Genomic DNA, 14,010 nt, shown 5'->3' on the forward strand with positions numbered 1-14,010 from the left:
AATGCAGACTAACCAAGGTTTTTTTACAGCTGCAACATGGTTTCCTAACTCCAGTACTCAATGCCTCGGTTGATAAAGGCAAGCATGCTTACTCCTCTCGTGAAGACATAAAATATTCATTGAGAACCATGTGTGTGTCTTGTGCCTCCATACAATTACCTTTGTGATCTTTAATAGCCACAGTCCTTAGTTATCCGCTTGTGATGTAATTATCAAACATGTTTTCCTTGATTTTTTTTTTGCCAATTTTTTTTTAATGCACCCCGCTCAATTTCTTTTCCATTTCAGCCCTGCGCTGTTCAAACTCCTTTAGATATTGATCGTTCCTCCATTTAAGGCAATGCTCCTTCCCCAATCAATCATTGACAATTAAAGAGGATTCTTCCAGATCGTACTCTCCAACCACTCGTCTTGGGGGAGCAGGATCTATCTGGTGCTCACAAAACAAGAATTTAAAGCATCTCCATCCCTCCAGATGCAGAAATTTAGGAATTTACTATCACTCTTCTTTCCTAAAATCTACTTAAACTCATTAAAACCTGGCTCAAAACAGGCTGTTGAAAGATGTTACATTAGAAAGTATTTCATTTTAAAAACACTGCACAGCTGCACCTTGAGAATTACATCCTAAACCAAACACCAATTCAATTTTTCCTGCAACTTTGCATGTTTAAGAAAGTTATTGCCATTCGTTATCAACTACTCCATTTTAGCACCAAGTTTACATCAAAACAGAGGAGGATAATTATATCCATTTACTAACCCCAAAACAGCCCACCCCTCAGACATTACTGAAATTGCAAGTTAAAGTATTCTGAAGCACTGAAAATGGGTACATGAAGAATATACTGATTTTAACCATCGTCAATGTGAATACATAATAAATTGGTTTCATTGAAACTTGGATAGTTTCCTTTGGATAGTTTCCTTTTGTAAGCACAATATACAACTTTTACATAAATGTTACACTGAGGGACTGTTTGTGAGGTCTGATAACAGTTTGGCAGATTTAAATTAAGTCACACCATTTACAGAAATCATTAAATTTTTATTTATCACACATTAAAAAATGAACCACACTATACAAATGGTTTCTCTCATAGCAGATAATGCAGATTACACATTTTCTAAAGGGCTTGTTCAAATTCACTAGTATGCTTTTGGAAAGTGCTGCCAACATTGCATTCATAAATTAGTTTTTGTTTCCTGCTGCCCCTTACATTCAGAGCAGTGGTGACCATGTATAGCTGAAGTAAGGTTTTTAAATGCAGATAGGCAGTAGCATGCAACCCCTATGTAGAAGGTTCAATTCCTTATTTTTTAAATCACTTTACTGAATTAAGGTTAGGGGTTTCTTTCGATATTTACATATTGAAATGTAGCAATCCTGAGAACAGTTCTGTAAAGTAAATGTGACTGGCTGGTGGTTTCCGCTCTCACAGTTACTGGAGGTCCAGCGTGCAGCAGGCTGGCTGCATGGAGTTCAAGAATGCAATCTTTTACATTCCCATCTTTATCACAAAACTAATAGCATTCTCTGTATTCAAAGCCAGCATGTCTTAGGAATGAAGTTTTATTCAGACACTGTTACATTATTAAGCCAAATAACTGTATGTGTCCTTTTCCCCATCCACACGCTCCAAATACTCCTTTTCTATCAGTATGTCGATACATTTCTGCAAAGGAAAAATTAGGACAATTCAGTACAATGCAAATATAATGTTTCCTTTATATACAGATTTTAAACATTGAACAGGCAGGTGTCTGACCACAGGAACATGCGCAGAGATTCTAACTCAATATTCTAATCAAAAACCTCGAAGGATAGGGACTTACAGTTACAACTCTTACCAAGTACCACATTCACATTTGCAGATAATTTTAATAAAAGCAATAATCCACATCTGACTGGCACAGAGCACAGCTGAGCAAATATTGGAACTCCTAATACGTGTGTGTGAATGCAAGTAGATTTATGAAATACCTTGTTGTCATATAATCGTAGGGAGTTCAACCACTCAGTTTTACAAAATCTAATTATTGGAGAAGCTGAAAATCTAGAATAAAAACAAAATACTGGAAATACTCAGCAGGTCTGGCAGCATCTGCGAAGAAAAAAACAGAGTTAACGTTTAAGGTTCTGATGAAAGGTCACAGACCTGCAATGCAACGGTTTTTCCGTTCACAGATGCTGCCCTTACCAGATGAGTACTTCCAGTATTTTCTGTTTCTTATTTTGATGTGCACTTAATTAAATCCAAGAATATCACATCCACAGGCTTTCCTATATTAATCTTGCTTATTACTTCCTCAAAAGAACACAATACCACTTCACAAAACCATCCGGACTCTGCCTGATTGTAACATCTTGCTATTAACTCCTTAATAATTGATTCGAGTATTTTCCCATGACATGTTGTGCTAGCAGTTTCCTGCTTTCTGAACTTTTCCTCTCTGAAGAATAGACGTGGTTACATTTGTGATTATTTGGAAGGTCATAACCAATGCATCTACTTTCTCTGCAGCCACATCTTTAAAACCTTAGAATGAAGGACAGGCGACTTGTCAGCCTTCAGTTAAGAGTGTCTGGAATTGTTTTAAGTTCCTCCCTCCCCTTTACCTCTTGATTAATAAGTATTTCTGGCAAATTCTTTTGAGTCTTCTATAGTGAAGGCAGACACAAAATACCTGTTCAACACTTCTGTAATTATCTTGTTTCCCATTATTTATTCCCCAATCTCACCCTCTTAAAGGACCAACATTCACTTGTTTTCTTTTTAAATTTTTGGAGAAATACTCACTAATTTTATTTTTAAATATTAGTAGAAACTCTTACCATCCGTTTTTATATTTCTAGCTAGCTTTCTCGCGCACTCTAATTTTGCCCTAATTTTTCCAGTCATTCTTTGTTGGTTTCTAAAATCTACCTAATCTTCTGACCTACCAATAACCTTCATATTACTGCTGGCAGGGTAGAGATCCAAAACAGCATGGGCTTTGCTATCAGAAACTCCTTGCTCAGTATGATACAGCCATCCACAAATGGTTTGGAACACATACTGTCCATCCAATTGCATGCCGCCCGTAGAAATACACTTGCTTAGCATCTCGGCCCCAACACTTTGTTCCTCACCTGAAGTTAAAGACCAGTTCTACAAGGAACTCCACAACATCATAAATCAGCAACATCTCTAACACCGAACATCTGTTCCTCCTGGGGACCTACGCCAGGGTTGGAGTCGACCATGACTCATGGCCCCCCTGCTTCGGGCAACATGACATTGGAAGGATGAACGAGAACAGACAGAGACCAGTGTGATTATCACAGCCTCTGCATGAGCAACTGGTTCTTTCAAACAAAACCCTGCCGCCAGGTGTGTTTATGACATGGAGGTATCTCATTATCACCAGGAGTGCCTTTAAACAGTGTTCCAATCAGACGCAGCTTCCACAGCGCGGAATGTCACACTGACCACTGCCTGGTTTGCAAAGTTAGACTCCAATCAAAGAAGGTACATCATTTTAAGCAAAATGGTCACCTGTACATCACATGACCAGAATTTCTCTCTCACCACTGTTAAAGGAGTTTCTCGATTCCCTTGAATAAGCCCTTCAAAATACCCCTGTAAGGGATGCAGAGACCAAGTGGACTCACATTAGAAATGTCATTCATAACACAGCAATGATTACTGTTGGCAAATGCAAGCAGTTGCTTGCGGGCCCACTTTGAAGAGATGGAACCAGTCATAGTCGCCAAGTATACCGCACTGCTTAACTATAAGCAAGCCCCCAGCGAGGAAATACTTAAAGCAGCTAGAAGCACTGTTCAAATGACTACCGGCAACATCTATGCAGTCCTATTCAGCTGCCCTCTGATACCGGAAACATATGACAGTATCAAGGAAACTTTTGTGCCAACCAGCAAGAAAACCTAACCTCTCAAGTCTAAATTAGGGGATATAATCACTGACCAAAGCAATGAACCACTGGGTGCAGCACTACCGAGAACCGTACACCAGAAAAAACATCATTACTGATGTCACCCTGATTGCAGTTCAGCCTCTGCCAATTATGGACAAGTTAGGTGAACAGCCACTAAAACTGGAGCTCAGCAACGTCATTGATTGTCTAGCCAGCAGGAAGGTGCCTGGAAAGGATTGCATTACCTTTGAAATAGTCAAGTGTGCCAAACCACCTACACTCTCAAAACTCCACAAACAGCTTTGCCTGTGCTGGGATGAGGGAACAGTACCACAGGACACATACAATGCCAATATCATCACCCTCTATAAGAACAAGGGTGACTGCGGTGATTGCAACAACTACCATGGAATCTCCCTGCATAGCACAGTAGAGAAAGCCTACGCCAAAGTTGTTTTAAACAGACTTCAGAAGCTGGCTGATCATGTCTACTCTGAGGCACAGTGTGACTTTCATACAGACAGATCCATTATTGACACGCCAGTCATCTCCCTTCACCAGCTACAGGAGAAATGCTGTGAACAACAGGTTGCGCCTCTACATCACCTTCATAAATCTTACCACCGACATAGTCAGCAAACGTGGTCTCTTCAATTTATTAGAATTGATCAGATGTCCACCAAAGTTACTAAGCATTCTCATTCCATGCCTGTATGAAAGGCATAGTCCAGTACAATCGTGCCTGATCAGCCCCCCCATCTCATCTTGAGCGGCATGAAACAGGGCTATGTACTCTCACCCACAGTTTGGGATTTTCATCTCACTGCTTCCCTCACGTGTTTAAGCCTCCAGAAGAAGGAATTTTCCTTCACACAAGACCAGATGGCAGCCTGTTCAACCTTGCCCTTCTTAGAACCAAGACAAAAGTATGAAAAGTTCACATCAAAGACTCCTTATGCTGACAAAGTTACATTAACATCCCGCATGGAAGCATATCTGCAGAGATGTATCGACAGGCTTGACTGCTTGTAATGAATTTGGCTTAACCATCGGTCTCAAGAAAGTGAACATCATGGCACCGGATGTTAGAAATGCCCATCCATCAACATTGGTGACCACACACCGGAAGTGGTCCAAGAATTTTAACGACCTAAGCTCAGCCATTACCAGCTCTCTCTCTCTCTCGACAGAAATCAACAGGCGTATCAGAAAGGCATTTCCTGCTATGTACAGACTGACCAAGAGGATGTGGGAAAATGGCACACGGAACACAATAGATTGAATGTTTCAAGCCTGCGTCCTCAGTATCCTGTTTTACAGCAGTGGCGGCCTGGACAATGTATGCCAGCCAAGAACGATGTATCAACGTATTCTCTGTTCATTCCCTCTGACGAATCCTTGACATCAGTGGCAGAACCACATCTCCAACATCGAAGTATTCGAGGTAGCTAACATCACCACCATGTACACCATACTGAGCCAACGCCGCTCAAAATAGCTTGTACAAGTGAGCCGGATGGAGGATAGCAGGATTCCCAAGGACATATTATGCAGCAAACATGTCAACGGCACCAGACTCACTTTCCTCCCCTCCCTTCGCTTCAAAGGCATCTGAAACGATGGCATGAAGTCCTGTGACATGGACCACAACCATTGGGAGCATGTTGCCCGCGATCGCCAGAGCTGGTGTACAGCAGTGAAGGAGGGAATGGAAAGAGATGAAGAAAAGAGACAAAGTAGCTGGCAAGACATGAGACGACACCTCAAAGAAAGAACCAGACTGCCAAACCAATCTGCAATCCACCGGTATGCACCCAATGTCTCAAGACAGGACAGCCAAGATTTTTCCTTTTTTCCCCAATTTATTACCATCAAGGATGGACGTTTTTCTCACTGAGTCTTTCTTTCTCAATGTTATACAGGTTAGGAAATACCCCTTAAATGTTTTCCACTAGTTCTCTGCTGTCCTAAGTTTTAACCAGCTTTCCTAGGTCACTGTAGCCAACTTAGTCTTCATAACCTTGTTATTTAAGACACAAATCTGACTCCTATTCATTACCCTGAAACTGAATGTGAAATTTTATCATGTTATGATCATTGTTGCCTCGGGGCTCCTTTGGAAGGTCATTAATTAATCACATGTATAATACAATTTAATCTTTATTACTGTCACAAGTAGGCTTACATTAACACTGCAATGAAATTATTGTGAAAATCCCCTAGTCGCCACTCTGTTCGGGTACACAGAGGGAGAATTCAGAATGTCCTAACAAGCACGTCTTTCGGGACTTGTGGGACGAAACAGGAGTACCCGGAGGAAACCCACGCAGACACAGGGAGAACGTGCAAGTGACCCAAGCAGGAATCGAACCTGGGACCCTGGTGCTGTGAAGCAACAGTGCTAACCATTGTGCTACCATGCCACCCTATCTCAATGACAGCTCATTTTAAATTATTAATCACTTGAATAGCTGATTTGCTCCAGGTGTTAGAAGATTCGAGGACTCAAAGCCTCAACTAATCAACAAGTCCAACCATCACTAAAATCATCAAGTATCAACTGATTTACAAATCCTGAACACAAGCGAAATCTATATGAAACCTATGACAATCAACTTCTGGAATATTCAAATATTGCTGAGCTGACACAGGGAAGATTAAAAAATTTTGGCAGCAACACAAGAGGAAATACATATTATAGCTCAGTGACTAACTGTGGTCAGCAAATATGGTTATCAGTCCTGAAGAGAAATACTGTATTATGAATTATTCTTAAGCATTTAAAAATTGTATTTATTCTGGATTCTAACTAGACAAGATAAATATTCATCTCCAGTTGGACTTCAGTTTTTACTCATGAACTGACTTAACTGGAGATAAAAATTGCAATCCGTTGTGAAATTTACTTCAATTAGCACACTGGTTTATCTTGGGCAACACAGCAAAATGGGTGAGTGATGGTGAATCACAACCATTTTTACACTCCATATTAGATTTACTTTTCTATGCAAGCATTGTAGACCTTGAGAAACAAGATGCCTTGGGCTGCATACAACCTGAATGTTACTCTAACATACTGCAAAAGTACCCAACAGCTGCCACACCAAATATAAAACTGAATTTAAAATTAAAAACTGCATGAATGCAAGAGCAAAGGACATATCCAGAAGGAAATCACTCAGAAGAAATTCCCTATTGTAGAATTCTGGCAGCACGTATCTCCCTCTGGAGGCACAGTAGCACAAGTGGCTAGCACTGTTGCTTCACAGCGCCAGGGTCCCAGGTTCTATTCCCTGCTGGGTCCCTGTGTGCGGAGTCTGCACGTTCTCCCCGTGTCAGCGTGGGTTTCCTCTGGGTGCTCCGGTTTCCTCCCACAGTCCAAAGAAGTGCAGGTAGGTGGATTGGTCGTGCTCGGGTTACGGGGATAGGGGTGGAAGGGGGGGCTTAAGTGGGTCTGTGCAGTCTCGATGGGCCAAATGGCCTCCTTCTACACTGTACGTTCTATGTCAACACTTTATTGCATACTTTCTAAAGGTTATTTTAAATGTAATTTACTCTTTCATTTTAAATTAAATTTGACAAAGAGTCATCCAGACTTGAAACATTAGCTCTGTTCTCTCTCCACACCAGCCTCCCCAGACAGGCGCCGGAATGTGGCAACTAGGGGCTTTTCATAGTAACTTCATTGAAGCCTACTCGTGACAAAGCGATTTTCATTTTAATTTCAAATGCTGTCAGACCTGCTGAGATTGTCCAACAATTTCTGTTTTTGTTTCAGATTCCAGCATCTGCAGTGATTCGCTTATATCTGAAATAATTGAGCAGCATTTCAGAACAGCGGCTAATTGGGAACAATTGAAAGGCTATGATCTCACATCAGGGTTCAAAGGACCATGTACGAGATTATTTTTGATATCTACTATGGCATTTAAGGGATCAATACTCATTAATGTTCTCTCTTCTACTCACTGGGGTGTACATTTTCAGGTCCAAATTGCCAGTTTTCATGAAGCCGTGAAAAGACCATGAAAAGCAGTGCAACTTGACAGACAGCAAGGAAACACAGCACTCACTGCGATGCCGAAACCCGGGATTGAACCAGGGACCTTTAGATTTTCAGTCTAACACTCCCAACTGAGCTATTTCAGCTGGTCTTTTTTTCAATGCAGCCAAACCAAATTCTGACTTGCACCAAATATTCATGCAATCTTACCTGCAGAAACCTAAAGTCAGAACCTTTAAACCTCTCCTTAGTCTATTCACATTGAAGGCAATAGAAGTATCTTTTTGTTTAAAATAAATTTAGAGTAGCCAATTATTTTTCTTTTTAAGGGGCAATTTAGCATGGCCAATCCACCCACCCTGCACATCTTTGGGTTGTGGGGGTGAAACCCACGCAGACACGGGGAGAAAGTGCAAGCTCCACACAGACAGTGACCCAGGGCCAGGATTCAAACCTGGGTCCTCAGCGCCGCAGACCCAGTGCTAACCACTGCTCCGTATGCCGCCACAATAGAAGTGTCTTTAACACTATCCAAACTGAAATTGTAACCAAATACTCAGACCTTAGTACAGGAATTCCCAACTTTTGGGTTACGATTCCCAGTTGGGTTGCAGTGTGAACAATCTGGGTCGCAAGCTTCAAGGTAGAAATGGTAGCTGTGGAGCAGAGACTCTGATTGGACAGCCCTAGGCCTGGCTGTGAGACTCTAAATGTGCATAGTTTTGTTTTTTGGCCTGTGATTGTGGCCGAATCCAGTGTGCTCTTAAGGCCCAATCACTGACACCAATATAGCCTGTGAAACATTAGGGGTCTTGGTTGTTTTTTGTGCCTATATCCCTTTGAACTCCCAGCTTGTTCAGTTAAATTTCCCCATCCCACTTTTTACTCTGGCATTGCTGTTACTATCTCAGTTTATGTTATTACTGGATGGGAGATCCCAGAATGGAACCCTGGCTCAAAAGACCACAACTTTTGTTTTTATAAAGCGTAGAGGAACAGGACCACTAATTAGTTTTAACATGAAAACATGCATTAAGCATGAAAGTACTGGATTATGATACAATACGTTTTTACTCTCCCCTTTACTTAACAGTTGCATGCAGGTTTTAGGATCAACATGGTTACAAAGTACATCTTAAGCTACAATGGCCTCATTAACACAAAAAGTCCCTTTTAAGAACATAAGATGACTGTGCTCAAACGCACACATTCTACTCTGAACCCAAGTTAGTCTGTATGAATTTCTCCTCAGAATCCCCCCAGATGATCGGCACATGAAGGTGTCCAAATCACACTCCCCAAAGCAGACTTTAAAATCCTCTCATAATAAATGCTTTCCCTTGGTGGTTTACATTCCAAAATGCAGTACAGGTTTTACAAATGACATTTTCAAACAAAGCTTCTGCTCCACTTTTAACAGTGAATCCAATCCAGGAATTCACACCAACCCCTTTAGGATTCCTTGGTCTTCACTGCTGTGCAAATTGTTCACAGTTGCTTTCACTCTCAATTCCCAAATTGTATTAAAATGACATCAAATTTTTCATTTGCCTTTAAATTCTGCTCTTATTTTAAATCTAGTTACCGCTATTGACTCTTTAACCTAGAACACTGTTGAGCTCTTCTGAATACCTTGGTCTCTGTTCACTCAACTCCAGACTGCTTTCCGACCCAATTCTCTGGACTGTCTCTTGTTCCTAAGGAAGCCTGCATCTTTGCAACTACCTTGCCCTTCCAGCTTCTCCTGGCAGAGTTGAAAGCTGTTCAGTCCTCAGTGTTCTGTCTCCAACTGTTCTTGTTTCTAAGAACAAAGGAACGCCCCATCCGGCCTCTTGTTGCTAAGTACCGACTTACCTCTATTTATTCTTCATACCATAGTCCTCTCTAAGCACAATAGAAACACAGTGGGAACGTAACCACGCATCAAACTATAGGTTTTACCCTTCCAGGCACAAAAATATTAAATTAAACAATTAAAACTATACCTTATTTCTAATGTTACTGTTGGTTTTATTAATTGTTTGGGGTCTTTTAAGAAATTAACTAAATATATACTGAGAACTAAAATGAGATTTAGAAATACAAAGTCTGCAAAAAGTTATTTGTTCTGGATAATGAATGAACTGTTGAACTCTTCAGGTCATTTCTGCAAATGTTCCATGCAAGGTTTACCTAAAGAAAAATATGGATATACCATTGCATTGAAGGCACACTTAACAAATTGAAACAAACAAGTAACTATAACAAGGCTCGTGGCTAGTCATGACAAAGACTTTAGCCATGAGAAAGATTGTGCCAGGGAAATATTAATTAATCTTGAGTAAGTGATTAATATTTAATTAACTAACCACCTGTTAAGTGATTGATACCTTTTTGAACGAATGAGGGAATCTCAGCTGGGAGTTACAAACCAATGAAAAATGAACAAGGGGCTAAACCGTAGATAAGGATTTTTTCAAGAATAAGATCATATAATTAATTTATTTGCAGAATTCTAGCTTTCCGGAATTCTTGAAGCATCTGTTAAATTACTTCTATTTTCAAAGTAACTTATTTACATTTTTCTTGTGTTTATGTTTTAACACTTTTTTACTATGTCTTGACAAGTTTATGTATTATTTTGATCTAAATTTTGATTCATAGATCATAGAATTTACAGTGCAGAAGGAGGCCATTCGGCCCATCGAGTCTGCACCGGCTCCTGGAAAGAGCACCCTACCCAAGGTTAACACCTCCACCCTATCCCCATAACCCAGTAACCCCACCCAACACCAAGGGCAATTTTGGACACTAAGGGCAATTTATCTTGGCCAATCCACCTAACTTGCACATCTTTGGACTGTGGGAGGAAACCGGAGCACCCGAAGGAAACCCAAGCACACACGGGGAGGATGTGCAGACTCCGCACAGACAGTGATCCAAGCCGGAATCGAACCTGGGACCCTGGAGCTGTGAAGAGATTGTGCTATCCACAATGCTACCGTGCTGCCCACTTCAGTTCTTATGCAAGTGTATTAAATAAATATTTAGCAATAAAATCGTGTTTTGGACACCTTCAATCAACCGGACTGTTTACCTTATTTGGGAGAAAAATAAGAGATCCTACAGTTACCAATACAAATATAAATCTCTTAAATCTACCTTTGTTTTCTTATCAGTAGCACCAAGTGTAAAAGCATGAAAAACAGCTGAACAGCACCAACTCAGTACACAGACAGTGGCTTTAGCCGTTAGGTAATTAAAAGTTGGATAGTGATGGATAGAATAGTCTACACGGTTGATACACAAAACTTATCAAGGAGTGAGTGTTGAAATATAACCACTAAACTAGTAAAGGATATATCTTATTGGATTAATGAAACTTATCTAAATATCATGAACTGATTTCACAGAAGGTGGTGAAAAGTAGAAGAGGTTTTGCTGGAGAAAGTATCCTCCGTGTTCTGCATTCTTCTGAATGGCAAATGAAACTAGCCACCAGCTATGAAGGCGGTCATCATGGGGGGGGGGGGGGGGGGGGGGGGGGGTTTAATCTCTATTAGGTCCCACAGAGAGAAGAGGGAGAGGTTGATGGGAGAGATACTTAGAGTGGACAGGAAGTATGTGGAGGACCCCGAGGGAGGGCTGCTAAAGGAGCGCTGGAAATTACAGGCGGAGTTCGATTTGCTGACCACGGGGAAGGCGGAGGCACAGTTGAGGAAAGTGAAAGGGGCAGTCTACGAGTATGGGGAGAAGGCGAGTAGGATGCTGGGGCACCAACTGCGCAGGAGGGAGGCAGCCAGGGAGATCGGGGGGAGTGCGGGATAAGGAAGGGAACACAGTGTTGAGCCCAGAGAGGATCAATGAAGTCTTCAAGGAGTTCTACGGGAAGCTACACAAGTCAGAACCCCCGAGGGGAGGGAAAGGATGAAGCAATTTATGGATCGGCTGAGGTTCCCAAGGGTGGATGAGGAGCGGGTGGAGGGATGGGGGCCCCGATTGAGTTGGAGGAGGTAGTTAAGGGGCTGGCAAGTATGCAGTCGGGCAAGGCCCTGGGTCCGGACGGCTTCCCTGTAGAATTTTGTAAGAAGTTCTCAGAGCTACTGAGCCCACTCCTGCTCAGAACCTTTAACAAGGCGAAGGAGAGAGGAGCCCTCCCCCTCGACGATGTCGCAGGCATTGATCTCGCTCATTTTGAAGAAGGAGAAGAATCCGCTTCAGTGTGGGTCCTACAGGCCGATATCGCTACTGAATGTAGATGCCAAATTGCTGGCAAAAATTCTGACCACCAGAATAGAGGACTGTTTTCCGGGAGTGATTGAGGAGGACCAGACAGGTTCCATTAAGGGCAGGCAACTGAACATGAATGTGAGGAGGCTCCTGAATATTATGATGCACTCGGGGGTGGGGGGGCACGACGTAGAAGTAGCGGCTGCAATGGATGCGGAGAAGGAGTTTGACAGGGTGGAGTGGGAGGACTGCAAGGAACTGGAGGGGGCTGGTTCGGGGGGGGGGGGGGGGGGGGAGAAACACCGGGTTTCCATCTACGCGGACGACTGCTGTTGTATATTTCGGACCCGCTAGAGGGGATGGGGGAGGTCATGCGGATACTGGGGGACTTTGAGAGCTTCTCGGGGTTCAAGCTGAACTTGGGGAAAAGTGAGCAGTTTGTAATCCACGCCAGGGGCCAGGAGGAGAGACTGGGTGAGCTCCCACTCAAGATAGTGGAGAGGAGCTTTCAATATTTAGGTATACAGGTGGCTAGGAGCTGGGATGATATATACAGGCTCAACTTGTCTCGGCTGGTCAAGCAGATGGAGGGAGACGTCAAAAGGTGGGACATGCTCCCGCTTTCACTGGCGGGAAGAGTGCAAACTGTGAAGATGATGGTTCTTCCCAGATTGTTGTTCGTTTTTCAGTGCCTCCCCATTTTCTTCCCCAAATCCTTTTTTCAAGCGGGTAAACAGGATTATCACGGGATTCGTCTGGCCTCAGTTTGCACCCCGATACGGAACAACCACAGATCTGCTCCGGGCAGGATAGATGGGGGGGTTCCAAGGCTGATATAAGAACATAAGAACATAAGAACTAGGAGCAGGAGTAGGCCACCTGGCCCCTTGAGCCTGCTCCGCCATTCAATGAGATCATGGCTGATCTTTTGTGAACTCAGCTCCACTTTCCGGCCCGAACACCATAACCCTTAATCCCTTTATTCTTCAAAAAACTATCTATCTTTACCTTAAAAACATTTAATGAAGGAGCCTCAACTGCTTCACTGGGCAAGGAATTCCATAGATTCACAACCCTTTGGGTGAAGAAGTTCCTCCTAAACTCAGTCCTAAATCTACTTCCCCTTATTTTGAGGCTATGACCCCTAGTTCTGCTTTCACCCGCCAGTGGAAACAACCTGCCCGCATCTATCCTATCTATTCCCTTCATAATTTTTAATGTTTCTATAAGATCCCCCCCTCATCCTTCTAAATTCCAATGAGTACAGTCCCAGTCTACTCAACCTCTCCTCATAATCCAACCCCTTCAGCTCTGGGATTAACCTAGTCAATCTCCTCTGCACACCATCCAGTGCCAGTACGTCTCAAGTATGGAGACCAAAACTGAACACAATACTCCAGGCGTGGCCTCACTAACACCTTATACAATTGCAACATAACCTCCCTAGTCTTAAACTCCATCCCTCGAGCAATGAAGGACAAAATTCCATTTGCCTTCTTAATCACCTGTTGCACCTGTAAACCAACTTTCTGTGACTCATGCACTAGCACACCCAGGTCTCTCTGCATGCTTTAATATTTTATCGTTTAAATAATAATCCCGTTTGCTGTTATTCCTACCAAAATGGACAACCTCATATTTGTCAACATTGTATTCCATCTGCCAGACCCTAGCCCATTCAGTTAACCTATCCAAATCTCTCGGCAGACTTCCAGTATCCTCTGCACTTTTCGCTTTACCACTCATCTTAGTGCCATCTGCAAACTTGGACACATTGCCCTTGGTCCCCAACTCCAAATCATCTATGTAAATTGTGAACAATTGTGGGCCCAACACGGATCCCTGAGGGACACCACTAGCTACTGATTGCCAACCAG

The 14,010-nt window shown here is 42.5% G+C and overlaps 1 protein-coding gene and 1 non-coding gene across 2 annotated transcripts in view; both read right to left on the minus strand.

The window, feature by feature from the left end:
• Positions 1-1,027: 1,027 nt before the first annotated feature.
• The window catches only part of LOC119966306 (cullin-1-like), a 161,017-nt gene continuing 148,034 nt past the window's right edge, over positions 1,028-14,010 (minus strand). The window contains 1 exon segment of the mRNA XM_038797782.1: positions 1,028-1,676. Within this exon segment, the coding sequence (XP_038653710.1) occupies positions 1,596-1,676 (81 nt within the window). The 3' untranslated portion in view covers positions 1,028-1,595.
• Positions 8,000-8,070, minus strand: trnaf-gaa. Its single transcript has one exon. It is a non-coding gene; the product is annotated as a tRNA-Phe (tRNA).

Source organism: Scyliorhinus canicula, chromosome 5 (assembly GCF_902713615.1).
Source record: "Scyliorhinus canicula chromosome 5, sScyCan1.1, whole genome shotgun sequence".
Classification (NCBI taxonomy): Eukaryota; Metazoa; Chordata; class Chondrichthyes; order Carcharhiniformes; family Scyliorhinidae; genus Scyliorhinus; species Scyliorhinus canicula.